Source organism: Borostomias antarcticus (assembly GCF_949987555.1).
Source record: "Borostomias antarcticus genome assembly, chromosome: 19".
Taxonomy (NCBI): domain Eukaryota; kingdom Metazoa; phylum Chordata; class Actinopteri; order Stomiiformes; family Stomiidae; genus Borostomias; species Borostomias antarcticus.
In genome coordinates, this window is record NC_140252.1 from 20,615,023 (window position 1) to 20,628,532 (window position 13,510).

The following is a 13,510-nucleotide window of genomic DNA, read 5'->3' on the forward strand; positions in this document are numbered from 1 at the left end:
ATAAAAAGAAATTTGGTCTGAAAAAAAAAAACGCCATACATACCCCTTACGTTTTTTTTCAGGTGGAAAAAATTAAAATATTCACTGCTCAGCCTAGGAATGGACTAGACACTCATGGGTGGCAGATCTCTGATCAGAATTGCTTGTATTACATGCCTGTGGAGGTTCATGAAGATTGTAGATAAAAAGAAATTTGGTCTGAAAAAAAAAACGCCATACATACCCCTTACGTTTTTTTTCAGGTGGAAAAAGTTACAATATTCACTGCTCAGCCTAGGAATGGACTAGACACCCATGGGTGGCAGATCTCTGATCAGAATTGCTTGTACTACATGCCTGTGGAGGTTCATGAAGATTGTAGATAAAAATAAATTTGGTCTGAAAAAAAAAACGCAATACCTACCCCTTACGTTTTTTTTCAGGTGGAAAAAATTAAAATATTCACTGCTCGGCCTAGGAATGGACTAGACACCCATGGGTGGCAGATCTCTGATCAGAATTGCTTGTACTACATGCCTGTGGAGGTTCATGAAGATTGTAGATAAAAAGAAATTTGGTCTGAAAACAAAACGCCATACATACCCCTTACGTTTTTTCTCAGGTGGAAAATATTAAAATATTCACTGCTCGGCCTAGGAATGGACTAGACACCCATGGGTGGCAGATCTCTGATCAGAATTGCTTGTACTACATGCCTGTGGAGGTTCATGAAGATTGTATATAAAAAGAAATTTGGTCTGAAAAAAAAAACGCCATACATACCCCTTACGTTTTTTTTCAGGTGGAGAAAATTAAAATATTCACTGCTCGGCCTAGGAATGGACTAGACACCCATGGGTGGCAGATCTCTGATCAGAATTGCTTGTACTACATGCCTGTGGAGGTTCATGAAGATTGTAGATAAAAAGAAATTTGGTCTGAAAACAAAACGCCATACATACCCCTTACGTTTTTTTTCAGGTGGAGAAAATTAAAATATTCACTGCTCGGCCTAGGAATGGACTAGACACCCATGGGTGGCAGATCTCTGATCAGAATTGCTTGTACTACATGCCTGTGGAGGTTCATGAAGATTGTAGATAAAAAGAAATTTGGTCTGAAAACAAAACGCCATACATACCCCTTACGTTTTTTCTCAGGTGGAAAATATTAAAATATTCACTGCTCGGCCTAGGAATGGACTAGACACCCATGGGTGGCAGATCTCTGATCAGAATTGCTTGTACTACATGCCTGTGGAGGTTCATGAAGATTGTAGATAAAAAGAAATTTGGTCTGAAAAAAAAAACGCCATACATACCCCTTACGTTTTTTCTCAGGTGGAAAATATTAAAATATTCACTGCTCAGCCTAGGAATGGACTAGACACCCATGGGTGGCAGATCTCTGATCAGAATTGCTTGTACTACATGCCTGTGGAGGTTCATGAAGATTGTATATAAAAAGAAATTTGGTCTGAAAAAAAAAACGCCATACATACCCCTTACGTTTTTTTTCAGGTGGAGAAAATTAAAATATTCACTGCTCGGCCTAGGAATGGACTAGACACCCATGGGTGGCAGATCTCTGATCAGAATTGCTTGTACTACATGCCTGTGGAGGTTCATGAAGATTGTAGATAAAAAGAAATTTGGTCTGAAAACAAAACGCCATACATACCCCTTACGTTTTTTCTCAGGTGGAAAATATTAAAATATTCACTGCTCGGCCTAGGAATGGACTAGACACCCATGGGTGGCAGATCTCTGATCAGAATTGCTTGTACTACATGCCTGTGGAGGTTCATGAAGATTGTAGATAAAAAGAAATTTGGTCTGAAAAAAAAAACGCCATACATACCCCTTACGTTTTTTCTCAGGTGGAAAATATTAAAATATTCACTGCTCAGCCTAGGAATGGACTAGACACCCATGGGTGGCAGATCTCTGATCAGAATTGCTTGTACTACATGCCTGTGGAGGTTCATGAAGATTGTAGATAAAAAGAAATTTGGTCTGAAAACAAAACGCCATACATACCCCTTACGTTTTTTCTCAGGTGGAAAATATTAAAATATTCACTGCTCGGCCTAGGAATGGACTAGACACCCATGGGTGGCAGATCTCTGATCAGAATTGCTTGTACTACATGCCTGTGGAGGTTCATGAAGATTGTATATAAAAAGAAATTTGGTCTGAAAAAAAAAACGCCATACATACCCCTTACGTTTTTTTTCAGGTGGAGAAAATTAAAATATTCACTGCTCGGCCTAGGAATGGACTAGACACCCATGGGTGGCAGATCTCTGATCAGAATTGCTTGTACTACATGCCTGTGGAGGTTCATGAAGATTGTAGATAAAAAGAAATTTGGTCTGAAAACAAAACGCCATACATACCCCTTACGTTTTTTCTCAGGTGGAAAATATTAAAATATTCACTGCTCGGCCTAGGAATGGACTAGACACCCATGGGTGGCAGATCTCTGATCAGAATTGCTTGTACTACATGCCTGTGGAGGTTCATGAAGATTGTAGATAAAAAGAAATTTGGTCTGAAAAAAAAAACGCCATACATACCCCTTACGTTTTTTTTCAGGTGGAGAAAATTAAAATATTCACTGCTCGGCCTAGGAATGGACTAGACACCCATGGGAGGCAGATCTCTGATCAGAATTGCTTGTACTACATGCCTGTGGAGGTTCATGAAGATTGTAGATAAAAATAAATTTGGTCTGAAAAAAAAAACGCCATACATACCCCTTACGTTTTTTTTCAGGTGGAGAAAATTAAAATATTCACTGCTCGGCCTAGGAATGGACTAGACACCCATGGGTGGCAGATCTCTGATCAGAATTGCTTGTATTACATGCCTGTGGAGGTTCATGAAGATTGTAGATAAAAAGAAATTTGGTCTGAAAAAAAAAAACGCCATACATACCCCTTACGTTTTTTTTCAGGTGGAAAAAATTAAAATATTCACTGCTCAGCCTAGGAATGGACTAGACACTCATGGGTGGCAGATCTCTGATCAGAATTGCTTGTATTACATGCCTGTGGAGGTTCATGAAGATTGTAGATAAAAAGAAATTTGGTCTGAAAAAAAAAACGCCATACATACCCCTTACGTTTTTTTTCAGGTGGAAAAAGTTACAATATTCACTGCTCAGCCTAGGAATGGACTAGACACCCATGGGTGGCAGATCTCTGATCAGAATTGCTTGTACTACATGCCTGTGGAGGTTCATGAAGATTGTAGATAAAAATAAATTTGGTCTGAAAAAAAAAACGCAATACCTACCCCTTACGTTTTTTTTCAGGTGGAAAAAATTAAAATATTCACTGCTCGGCCTAGGAATGGACTAGACACCCATGGGTGGCAGATCTCTGATCAGAATTGCTTGTACTACATGCCTGTGGAGGTTCATGAAGATTGTAGATAAATAGAAATTTGGTCTGAAAAAAAAAACGCCATACATACCCCTTATGTTTTTTTTCAGGTGGAAAAAGTTACAATATTCACTGCTCGGCCTAGGAATGGACTAGACACCCATGGGTGGCAGATCTCTGATCAGAATTGCTTGTACTACATGCCTGTGGAGGTTCATGAAGATTGTAGATAAAAATAAATTTGGTCTGAAAAAAAAAACGCAATACCTACCCTTTACGTTTTTTTTCAGGTGGAAAAAATTAAAATATTCACTGCTCGGCCTAGGAATGGACTAGACACCCATGGGTGGCAGATCTCTGATCAGAATCGCTTGTACTACATGCCTGTGGAGGTTCATGAAGATTGTAGATAAAACTAAATTTGTTCTGAAAAAAAAAACGCCATACATACCCCTTACGTTTTTTTTCAGGTGGAAAAAATTAAAATATTCACTGCTCGGCCTATGAATGGACTAGACACCCATGGGTGGCAGATCTCTGATCAGAATTGCTTGTACTACATGCCTGTGGAGGTTCATGAAGATTGTAGATAAAAAGAAATTTGGTCTGAAAAAAAAAACGCCATACATACCCCTTACGTTTTTTTTCAGGTGGAGAAAATTAAAATATTCACTGCTCGGCCTAGGAATGGACTAGACACCCATGGGAGGCAGATCTCTGATCAGAATTGCTTGTACTACATGCCTGTGGAGGTTCATGAAGATTGTAGATAAAAATAAATTTGGTCTGAAAAAAAAAACGCCATACATACCCCTTACGTTTTTTTTCAGGTGGAGAAAATTAAAATATTCACTGCTCGGCCTAGGAATGGACTAGACACCCATGGGTGGCAGATCTCTGATCAGAATTGCTTGTATTACATGCCTGTGGAGGTTCATGAAGATTGTAGATAAAAAGAAATTTGGTCTGAAAAAAAAAAACGCCATACATACCCCTTACGTTTTTTTTCAGGTGGAAAAAATTAAAATATTCACTGCTCAGCCTAGGAATGGACTAGACACTCATGGGTGGCAGATCTCTGATCAGAATTGCTTGTATTACATGCCTGTGGAGGTTCATGAAGATTGTAGATAAAAAGAAATTTGGTCTGAAAAAAAAAACGCCATACATACCCCTTACGTTTTTTTTCAGGTGGAAAAAGTTACAATATTCACTGCTCAGCCTAGGAATGGACTAGACACCCATGGGTGGCAGATCTCTGATCAGAATTGCTTGTACTACATGCCTGTGGAGGTTCATGAAGATTGTAGATAAAAATAAATTTGGTCTGAAAAAAAAAACGCAATACCTACCCCTTACGTTTTTTTTCAGGTGGAAAAAATTAAAATATTCACTGCTCGGCCTAGGAATGGACTAGACACCCATGGGTGGCAGATCTCTGATCAGAATTGCTTGTACTACATGCCTGTGGAGGTTCATGAAGATTGTAGATAAATAGAAATTTGGTCTGAAAAAAAAAACGCCATACATACCCCTTATGTTTTTTTTCAGGTGGAAAAAGTTACAATATTCACTGCTCGGCCTAGGAATGGACTAGACACCCATGGGTGGCAGATCTCTGATCAGAATTGCTTGTACTACATGCCTGTGGAGGTTCATGAAGATTGTAGATAAAAATAAATTTGGTCTGAAAAAAAAAACGCAATACCTACCCTTTACGTTTTTTTTCAGGTGGAAAAAATTAAAATATTCACTGCTCGGCCTAGGAATGGACTAGACACCCATGGGTGGCAGATCTCTGATCAGAATCGCTTGTACTACATGCCTGTGGAGGTTCATGAAGATTGTAGATAAAACTAAATTTGTTCTGAAAAAAAAAACGCCATACATACCCCTTACGTTTTTTTTCAGGTGGAAAAAATTAAAATATTCACTGCTCGGCCTATGAATGGACTAGACACCCATGGGTGGCAGATCTCTGATCAGAATTGCTTGTACTACATGCCTGTGGAGGTTCATGAAGATTGTAGATAAAAAGAAATTTGGTCTGAAAAAAAATACGCCATACATACCCCTTATGTTTTTTTTCAGGTGGAAAAAAATAAAATATTCACTGCTCGGCCTAGGAATGGACTAGACACCCATGGGTGGCAGATCTCTGATCAGAATTGCTTGTACTACATGCCTGTGGAGGTTCGTGAAGATTGTAGATAAATAGAAATTTGGTCTGAAAAAAACAACGCCATACATACCCCTTATGTTTTTTTTCAGGTGGAAAAAAATAAAATATTCACTGCTCGGCCTAGGAATGGACTAGACACCCATGGTTGGCAGATCTCTGATCATAATTGCTTGTACTACATGCCTGTGGAGGTTCATGAAGATTGTAGATAAAAAGAAATTTGGTCTGAAAAAAAAAAACGCCATACATACATACCCCTTACATTTTTTTTCAGGTGGAAAAAAATAAAATATTCACTGCTCAGCCTAGGAATGGACTAGACACCCATGGGTGGCAGATCTCTGATCAGAATTGCTTGTACTACATGCCTGTGGAGGTTCATGAAGATTGTAGATAAAAATAAATTTGGTCTGAAAAAAAAAACGCCATACATACCCCTTACGTTTTTTTTCAGGTGGAAAAAATTAAAATATTCACTGCTCGGCCTAGGAATGGACTAGACACCCATGGGTGGCAGATCTCTGATCAGAATTGCTTGTACTACATGCCTGTGGAGGTTCATGAAGATTGTAGATAAATAGAAATTTGGTCTGAAAAAAAAAACGCCATACATACCCCTTATGTTTTTTTTCAGGTGGAAAAAATTAAAATATTCACTGCTCGGCCTAGGAATGGACTAGACACCCATGGGTGGCAGATCTCTGATCAGAATTGCTTGTACTACATGCCTGTGGAGGTTCATGAAGATTGTAGATAAAAAGAAATTTGGTCTGAAAAAAAAAACGCCATACCTACCCCTTACGTTTTTTTTCAGGTGGAAAAAGTTACAATATTCACTGCTCAGCCTAGCAATGGACTAGACACCCATGGGTGGCAGATCTCTGATCAGAATTGCTTGTACTACATGCCTGTGGAGGTTCATGAAGATTGTAGATAAAAATAAATTTGGTCTGAAAAAAAAAACGCAATACCTACCCCTTACGTTTTTTTTCAGGTGGAAAAAATTAAAATATTCACTGCTCGGCCTAGGAATGGACTAGACACCCATGGGTGGCAGATCTCTGATCAGAATCGCTTGTACTACATGCCTGTGGAGGTTCATGAAGATTGTAGATAAAAATAAATTTGTTCTGAAAAAAAAAACGCCATACATACCCCTTACATTTTTTTTCAGGTGGAAAAAATTAAAATATTCACTGCTCGACCTAGGAATGGACTAGACACCCATGGGTGGCAGATCTCTGATCAGAATTGCTTGTACTACATGCCTGTGGAGGTTCATGAAGATTGTAGATAAAAATAAATTTGGTCTTAAAAAAAAACGCCATACATACCCCTTACGTTTTTTTTCAGGTGGAAAAAAATAAAATATTCACTGCTCAGCCTAGGAATGGACTAGACACCCATGGGTGGCAGATCTCTGATCAGAATTGCTTGTACTACATGCCTGTGGAGGTTCATGAAGATTGTAGATAAAAATAAATTTGGTCTGAAAAAAAAAACGCCATACATACCCCTTACGTTTTTTTTCAGGTGGAAAAAATTAAAATATTCACTGCTCGGCCTAGGAATGGACTAGACACCCATGGGTGGCAGATCTCTGATCAGAATTGCTTGTACTACATGCCACTCTTTAGTGGAGCCCCCTAGAGGCTTGAGATTGACCATCTATACTCACTAGGACAACCTCTACACACCAGTATCTTTGGAAACGTCGTACAACATAGGAAGGTCCAGGCGTCTCGAGACTGTTTTGCCATGTCCTTTTGTTCTCTGCTATCTAGTTGATGTGTTTTCTTCGTTTTCAAAGAACTTATTTTCTCAAAAATGAGGGGGTGGTGCTGAATTAAATTCCCCATTGCTCAGTCACCGATTAATAACGAGGAATAAGGGTAGGAGAAATACCTGTTTACATCGCATTTATGTGTGTTAGTGTGTGTGTGTGTGTGTATGTGTGTGTGTGTGTGTGTATGAATGTGTTTGTGTGTTAGTGTGTGTGTGTGTGTGTGTGTACTCACTCGCTGGGTGTGCCTGGTGGGGACCTTGTAGGCAGACTCTGGGTCTCCAGACGCTCGTCAGAAAGTGAGGTCCGGCTGACCGACTCCCAGTCCGTCCCGCTCATCACGGTGCTGTCCAGCGGCTTGCTGGGTGACCTGCGTCGGGCGTCACACAGAAACACCTCAGCGTCACACCAGCGTCACACACAAACACCTCAGCGTCACACACAAACACCTCAGCGTCACACACAAACACGTCAGCGTCACACACAAACACCTCAGCGTCACACACAAACACGTCAGCGTCACACACAAACACGTCAGCGTCACACACAAACATCTCAGCGTCACACACAAACACCTCAGCGTCACACACAAACATCTCAGCGTCACACACAAACACCTCAGCGTCACACACAAACACCTCAGCGTCACACACAAACACCTCAGCGTCACACACAAACACCTCAGCGTCACACACAAACATCTCAGCGTCACACACAAACACCTCAGCGTCACACACAAACACCTCAGCGTCACACACAAACACCTCAGCGTCACAAACAAACACCTCAGCGTCACACACAAACACCTCAGCGTCACACCAGCGTCACACACAAACACCTCAGCGTCACACAAACACCTCAGCGTCACACACAAACACCTCAGCGTCACACACAAACACCTCAGCGTCACACACAAACACCTCAGCGTCACACACAAACACCTCAGCGTCACACCAGCATCACACACAAACACCTCAGCGTCACACACAAACACCTCAGCGTCACACACAAACACCTCAGCGTCACACCAGCATCACACACAAACACCTCAGCGTCACACACAAACACGTCAGCGTCACACACAAACACGTCAGCGTCACACACAAACACCTCAGCGTCACACACAAACACCTCAGCGTCACACACAAACACCTCAGCGTCACACACAAACACCTCAGCGTCACACACAAACACCTCAGCGTCACACACAAACACCTCAGCGTCACACCAGCGTCACACACAAACACCTCAGCAGCCGACCGACTGCCGGCAAAGACACGGCACTGACGGCCATGTCGACGACATCTCTGTTACTGGTTCCCTTCATTTCAAACCTTTCAAACCTATTTCTACTCCTGAAGCACTGAGGTTTCCCTCATTTACTGATGATGAGTTTACATAGAGAACAAATCAACAAAACAAATGCAATGTACAATAATAATAATAATAATAATAATAATAATTAAAAACAGTTACAGTACAGTACAGTACTAGAGCAGTGACTGAAAGAAGGACCTCAAGCTTCAGAGTCTGTTGGAAGGTATTTCAAGTATTGGAGCATCATGGTAAAAAGCAGCCCTTCCATGTTCATTTATCTACTCTACTGATAGTCATGTCCCTCCTATGAAGTATTTAGCTCATGTTTATTGCCCTGTAAATGCTCTTAACTAATAGACAAACATTTTCCAGGAGCTTGCTTGAGAATTTTTACAGCTCACTTATCTGGCCCCCGGGTGAAACTGTTTTTTTGCTTCCCTCTGGAATATGTAGAGAGTGGGTCGTATGCCCACCTCCCTTGTTCTCTGTAAAGCGCATTGTGTTGCCTCTGTGTATGAAATGCGCTATACAAATAAAGTTTGATTTGATTTGTCGAGGGCGGCTACTACCGCTGGCCAATAACGTCCCTGCAGACACATTTCACTTGGTCACTTCCTGTGCAAGAGAGGAAGTGTGTCAGGAGGCCGAGCCCACCATCGACGTCACTGCCGGGGCTCGGTCTGTGGTGCCGTCACTACGTCACCTCCAACTAAGCCCCTCCCCTCCCCTTTCTACAGCCCCTCCCCTCCGCTTTCTACTCAGACACTGTGTGAAAACACAGCTGTCTTTTTAAACTTCTTACATTTCTCTTTTAAGTATTTACATTTAAGTGACATATGTTCACTCTCCGTTTTGAGGAATGCTCTTCCTCACGACTCGAGAGCTGCGGCCTCTGTGGACGTTTTTAAGAAGCAATTAAGGACACTTCTGTTTAGACGGGGGTTTGTCAAATTAATTTGACTGCATGTCTACGACTGTTGTCCTGTTTACAGTGTTGTTTGTTGATTCTTTGTATGCATTTGAACCTGTGTGAAGCACTTTGTGAGTCCTCTCTGTGAGAAGTGCTAGATAAATAAAATGTACTTATTTACTTACTTGCGGAGAGTTGGCTGTGGGTGAAGGTATGGCGTCTTACCTGGTGAACACACGGTCTTTAACCCCCTTCTCCTTCCCGTACTGGACCGACTGCACCTCCGTCCTCCCTCTGGAAAACACACCCACGTCGTCACCGCCCCCTTTCCAGACCCACCAATCAAACTGGATTTGAAATGCTCAAAATCCCAGTGTGTAAAAACCCAGTACTTTTTAATCCTCTCACACACAACACCTTCACGGTCGATACAAGGTAACGCTGGTCATTCACTGTTCATATCAGTTACCACAGCAGGAAATACAGTCCGTTCTGATGTCTTTGCACTTTGGCTTCAGCGCTGGATCATGCTCTTAGTCACTTGTTTACGCACTCGTGAGTTCTGGCGAGTAGTAGTACACTGACTACCCACGTTAAATGCAGTTATTGTAAGTCGCTTTGGATGAAAGCGTCTGCTAAATGACTGTAATGTAATGTAATTACGGTGTCTGTAGATGTGTTTTTGTTTTGATATACTATACTTTCCCTCAAGGGAAAGGTGGTCTTCTGCTCTTCTGCTGTCGGTGGAGTGGAGCGGTCGGCCGAGCGTGACCCGCGCCCCCGAGGTTCCGATCTCCCGGTGAGCGATGGGACCACGGCCAACGCCCACAGTTCACACTCCGTCTACTGGCTAAGCCTGGCCTTCAACCTGCCATCTGTGCCGTGTGTGTGGCGTGGTGTGTGTGTGTGTGTGGTGTGTGTGTGTGTGTACACCAGATGTTGCTGTTGTTGTTGTGAAGTATCCAGAGAGGTGTTTGTTCGGGAGGTGGCCTGCACATTTGACCCCAGCCTAGAGGAAGCCTTCGTGACCAAGGTCGTTAAGTACCGACCTCTCCTGAACGCCATCTCAGAGCGAGGGTACAGATGCAGAATTGTGTTCATATTTGGCAGCCTAAGATGTACACAGGTCGTATGAGGGTTCAAACCACTGCCCAAAAGGAGGGCTAAACGCCTTGTTAAGTACTGCTCTGTCTCTGCTGTCATAGGCAGCTGCCATATATGGAGGAGACTCTGCTACTTGTGCCCTTGAAAGATGCTTCTCTAGTGTCCCCGCCCGGGGCTCACGTCCCCCCCCCGCCCCGCCCCCTCCACTCACCGGTACCGGTATTTGGACCCCAGCGTGAAGTAGTTGGCCAGGAAGTTCTTGTGCGGGGGGAGGGGCCTCTCCAGACGGAAGAAGGTGTGGTGCTCCACGCACGCCTTCCACAGGTTCTTACAGGCCCGGTAGCTGGACATGCTGAAACCCAACAGAACCTCACCACGCTCAGGCTGGAGGAGGGGGAGGGGGGAGAGGGAGAGAGAGGGAGAGAGAGGGAGAGAGAGGGGAGAGAGAGGGAGAGAGAGGGGAGAGAGGGGAGAGAGAGGGAGAGAGAGGGAGAGAGAGAGAGAGGAGAGGGGAGAGAGGGAGAGAGAGAGAGGGGAGAGAGTGAGAGACAGAGGGAGAGAGAGAGGGAGAGAGAGGAGAGAGAGAGAGAGAGATAACAAGTGAGACAGGGGGTTAATGGTGAGCTCAGTATGCAGAGTTATTATATAATACAGGCGGTTTTATCATATTATATTTTACTGTGAAGACATTCATGAAAATGGTGGCCATGGAAAAAAAAGAAAAAGATTTACACTTACCAATTCTTTCCTGAGTTGAATGAAGAAGCGCCTGCATTTGAAGGAGATCTTGACGATCTTCACCCTGGCGGGGAAGAGAACAGCCCGTTCAGCGCCGGCGCGTTCTCTATCTGACCCACTTCCCTCAACCCTTAACGCATGACTCATCACCCTAAATACACACTCAACCCTTAACGCATGACTCATCACCCTAAATACACACTCAACCCTTAACGCATGACTCATCACCCTAAATACACACTCAACCCTTAACGCATGACTCATCACCCTAAATACACACTCAACCCTTAACGCATGACTCATCACCCTAAATATACACTCAACCCTTAACGCATGACTCATCCCCCTAAATACACACTCAACCCTTAACGCATGACTCATCACCCTAAATACACACTCAACCCTTAACGCATGACTCATCACCCTAAATACACACTCAACCCTTAACGCATGACTCATCACCCTAAATACACACTCAACCCTTAACGCATGACTCATCACCCTAAATATACACTCAACCCTTAACGCATGACTCATCACCCTAAATACACACTCAACCCTTAACGCATGACTCATCACCCTAAATACACACTCAACCCTTAACGCATGACTCATCACCCTAAATACACACTCAACCCTTAACGCATGACTCATCACCCTAAATATACACTCACCTGTCCCAATCTGACAGTTAAGATAATCACTCGTTTAACTCCTTTCCACAAACATCTCATTTCATAGATGCCCAGTAACAGAACACGCCGCTACGGCACTCAAGACTAGGCCAGACGAGAGGCCTAGAACCACGCCCCGAGGACTAGAACCACGCCCTGAGGACTAGAACCACGCCCCGAGGACTAGAACCACGCCCTGAGAACCACGGTCCTCGCGTACTCACCATGGCAGACTGTTGATGCGCACTCTGCTCTTGTATATGACGATGCCCACAGACATGACGCCTAGGAATATCTCTGAGTTGCTCTGGTCCTGCGGTAGGGGGGGGGGGGGGGGGGGGGGGTTAGGGTTAGGGTTAGGGTTAGACTAGGCATGGCTGGTAACAGCTGGGTTAGGGTTAGACTAGGCATAGTACACAGACCCCAAGTAGAGGAGCTGGCCTTGGATATTTAGCCATAGTGGGTTGGATCATTCAGAGTTCAGATAAAATGAAGTTAGAATAGAACAGAAAGTTTATTTTCCATGTGTAACAAGTACAGGTACGTTGTAATTGTAATCAAATGATTCAGAATCGATTCATGAATCCCAAAATCGATCTTTTATTTAATGAATGAATGAATAAATGAAGGAATGAATAGTTCATTAATTCATTCGTTCATTTTTGGAAATCAGTATCGATACCCAGCCCTAGTATTGATGTGTTGCATAACTTGGCAGTCATGTAATTAAGGTTACAGCAAAAAAAAACAGGTTTTAGTAACACTAACCGAATCGATATTGAATCGAATTGAATTGAATCGTGATAATCGATTCTGAACCTTGTGAATCGGAATTGAATCGATTCTTGAAATTTGAATGTATACCCAGCCCTAGTGATGATGAGCACATTCAGCCCCCAGCTACGTTAGGAAGGCAGTAGCGTTCAGATGGGAGTCCTGGCCCCTCACTCACTCACCTTGGCATCGTGCAGCTCAACACCATAGAACTCCAGCGCCCGGGCCGTGTTCAGATAGTTGAACTCTGACTGGGCAGGAGACAGTCCCCTAAGAAGAGGAGGAGAGAGAGAGAGAGAGAGAGAGAGAGAGGGGGGGTGGGGGGGTGGAGCAGGGGAGACAGAGAGAGAGAGAGAGGGGGGGGGAGCAGGGTAGACAGAGAGAGAGAGAGAGAGAGAGAGAGAGGGGGGGGGGGGTGGAGCAGGGTAGACAGAGAGAGGGGGGGGGGTAGACAGGGAAAGAGGGGGTGAAATATAGAGAGGGAGAGAGAGAGGGGGGGCAGGGGAGAGAGAGAGGGAGGGGGGGCAGGGGAGACAGAGAGGGAGGGGGGGGGGGCAGGGGAGACAGAGAGGGAGACAGAGAGAGAGAGAGAGAGAGAGAGGGGGGGGGGGGGTGGAGCAGGGTAGACAGAGAGAGGGGGGGTAGACAGGGAAAGAGGGGG

The 13,510-nt window shown here is 43.7% G+C and overlaps 1 protein-coding gene across 1 annotated transcript in view; it reads right to left on the reverse strand.

The window, feature by feature from the left end:
* LOC311322076 (tyrosine-protein phosphatase non-receptor type 4-like) overlaps positions 1 to 13,510 on the reverse strand; it is a gene marked incomplete at its 3' end in the record, with an annotated part of 55,868 nt that overhangs the window by 30,826 nt on the left and 11,532 nt on the right. Inside the window, exons 8-13 of the mRNA XM_084454086.1 lie at positions 13,032 to 13,119; positions 12,300 to 12,388; positions 11,402 to 11,465; positions 10,875 to 11,047; positions 9,785 to 9,853; positions 7,568 to 7,702 (exon numbers count right to left, since the gene is read on the reverse strand). Coding sequence (XP_084310212.1) covers positions 7,568 to 7,702; positions 9,785 to 9,853; positions 10,875 to 11,047; positions 11,402 to 11,465; positions 12,300 to 12,388; positions 13,032 to 13,119 — 618 coding nt within the window. The remainder of the gene's footprint in view (positions 1 to 7,567; positions 7,703 to 9,784; positions 9,854 to 10,874; positions 11,048 to 11,401; positions 11,466 to 12,299; positions 12,389 to 13,031; positions 13,120 to 13,510) is intronic.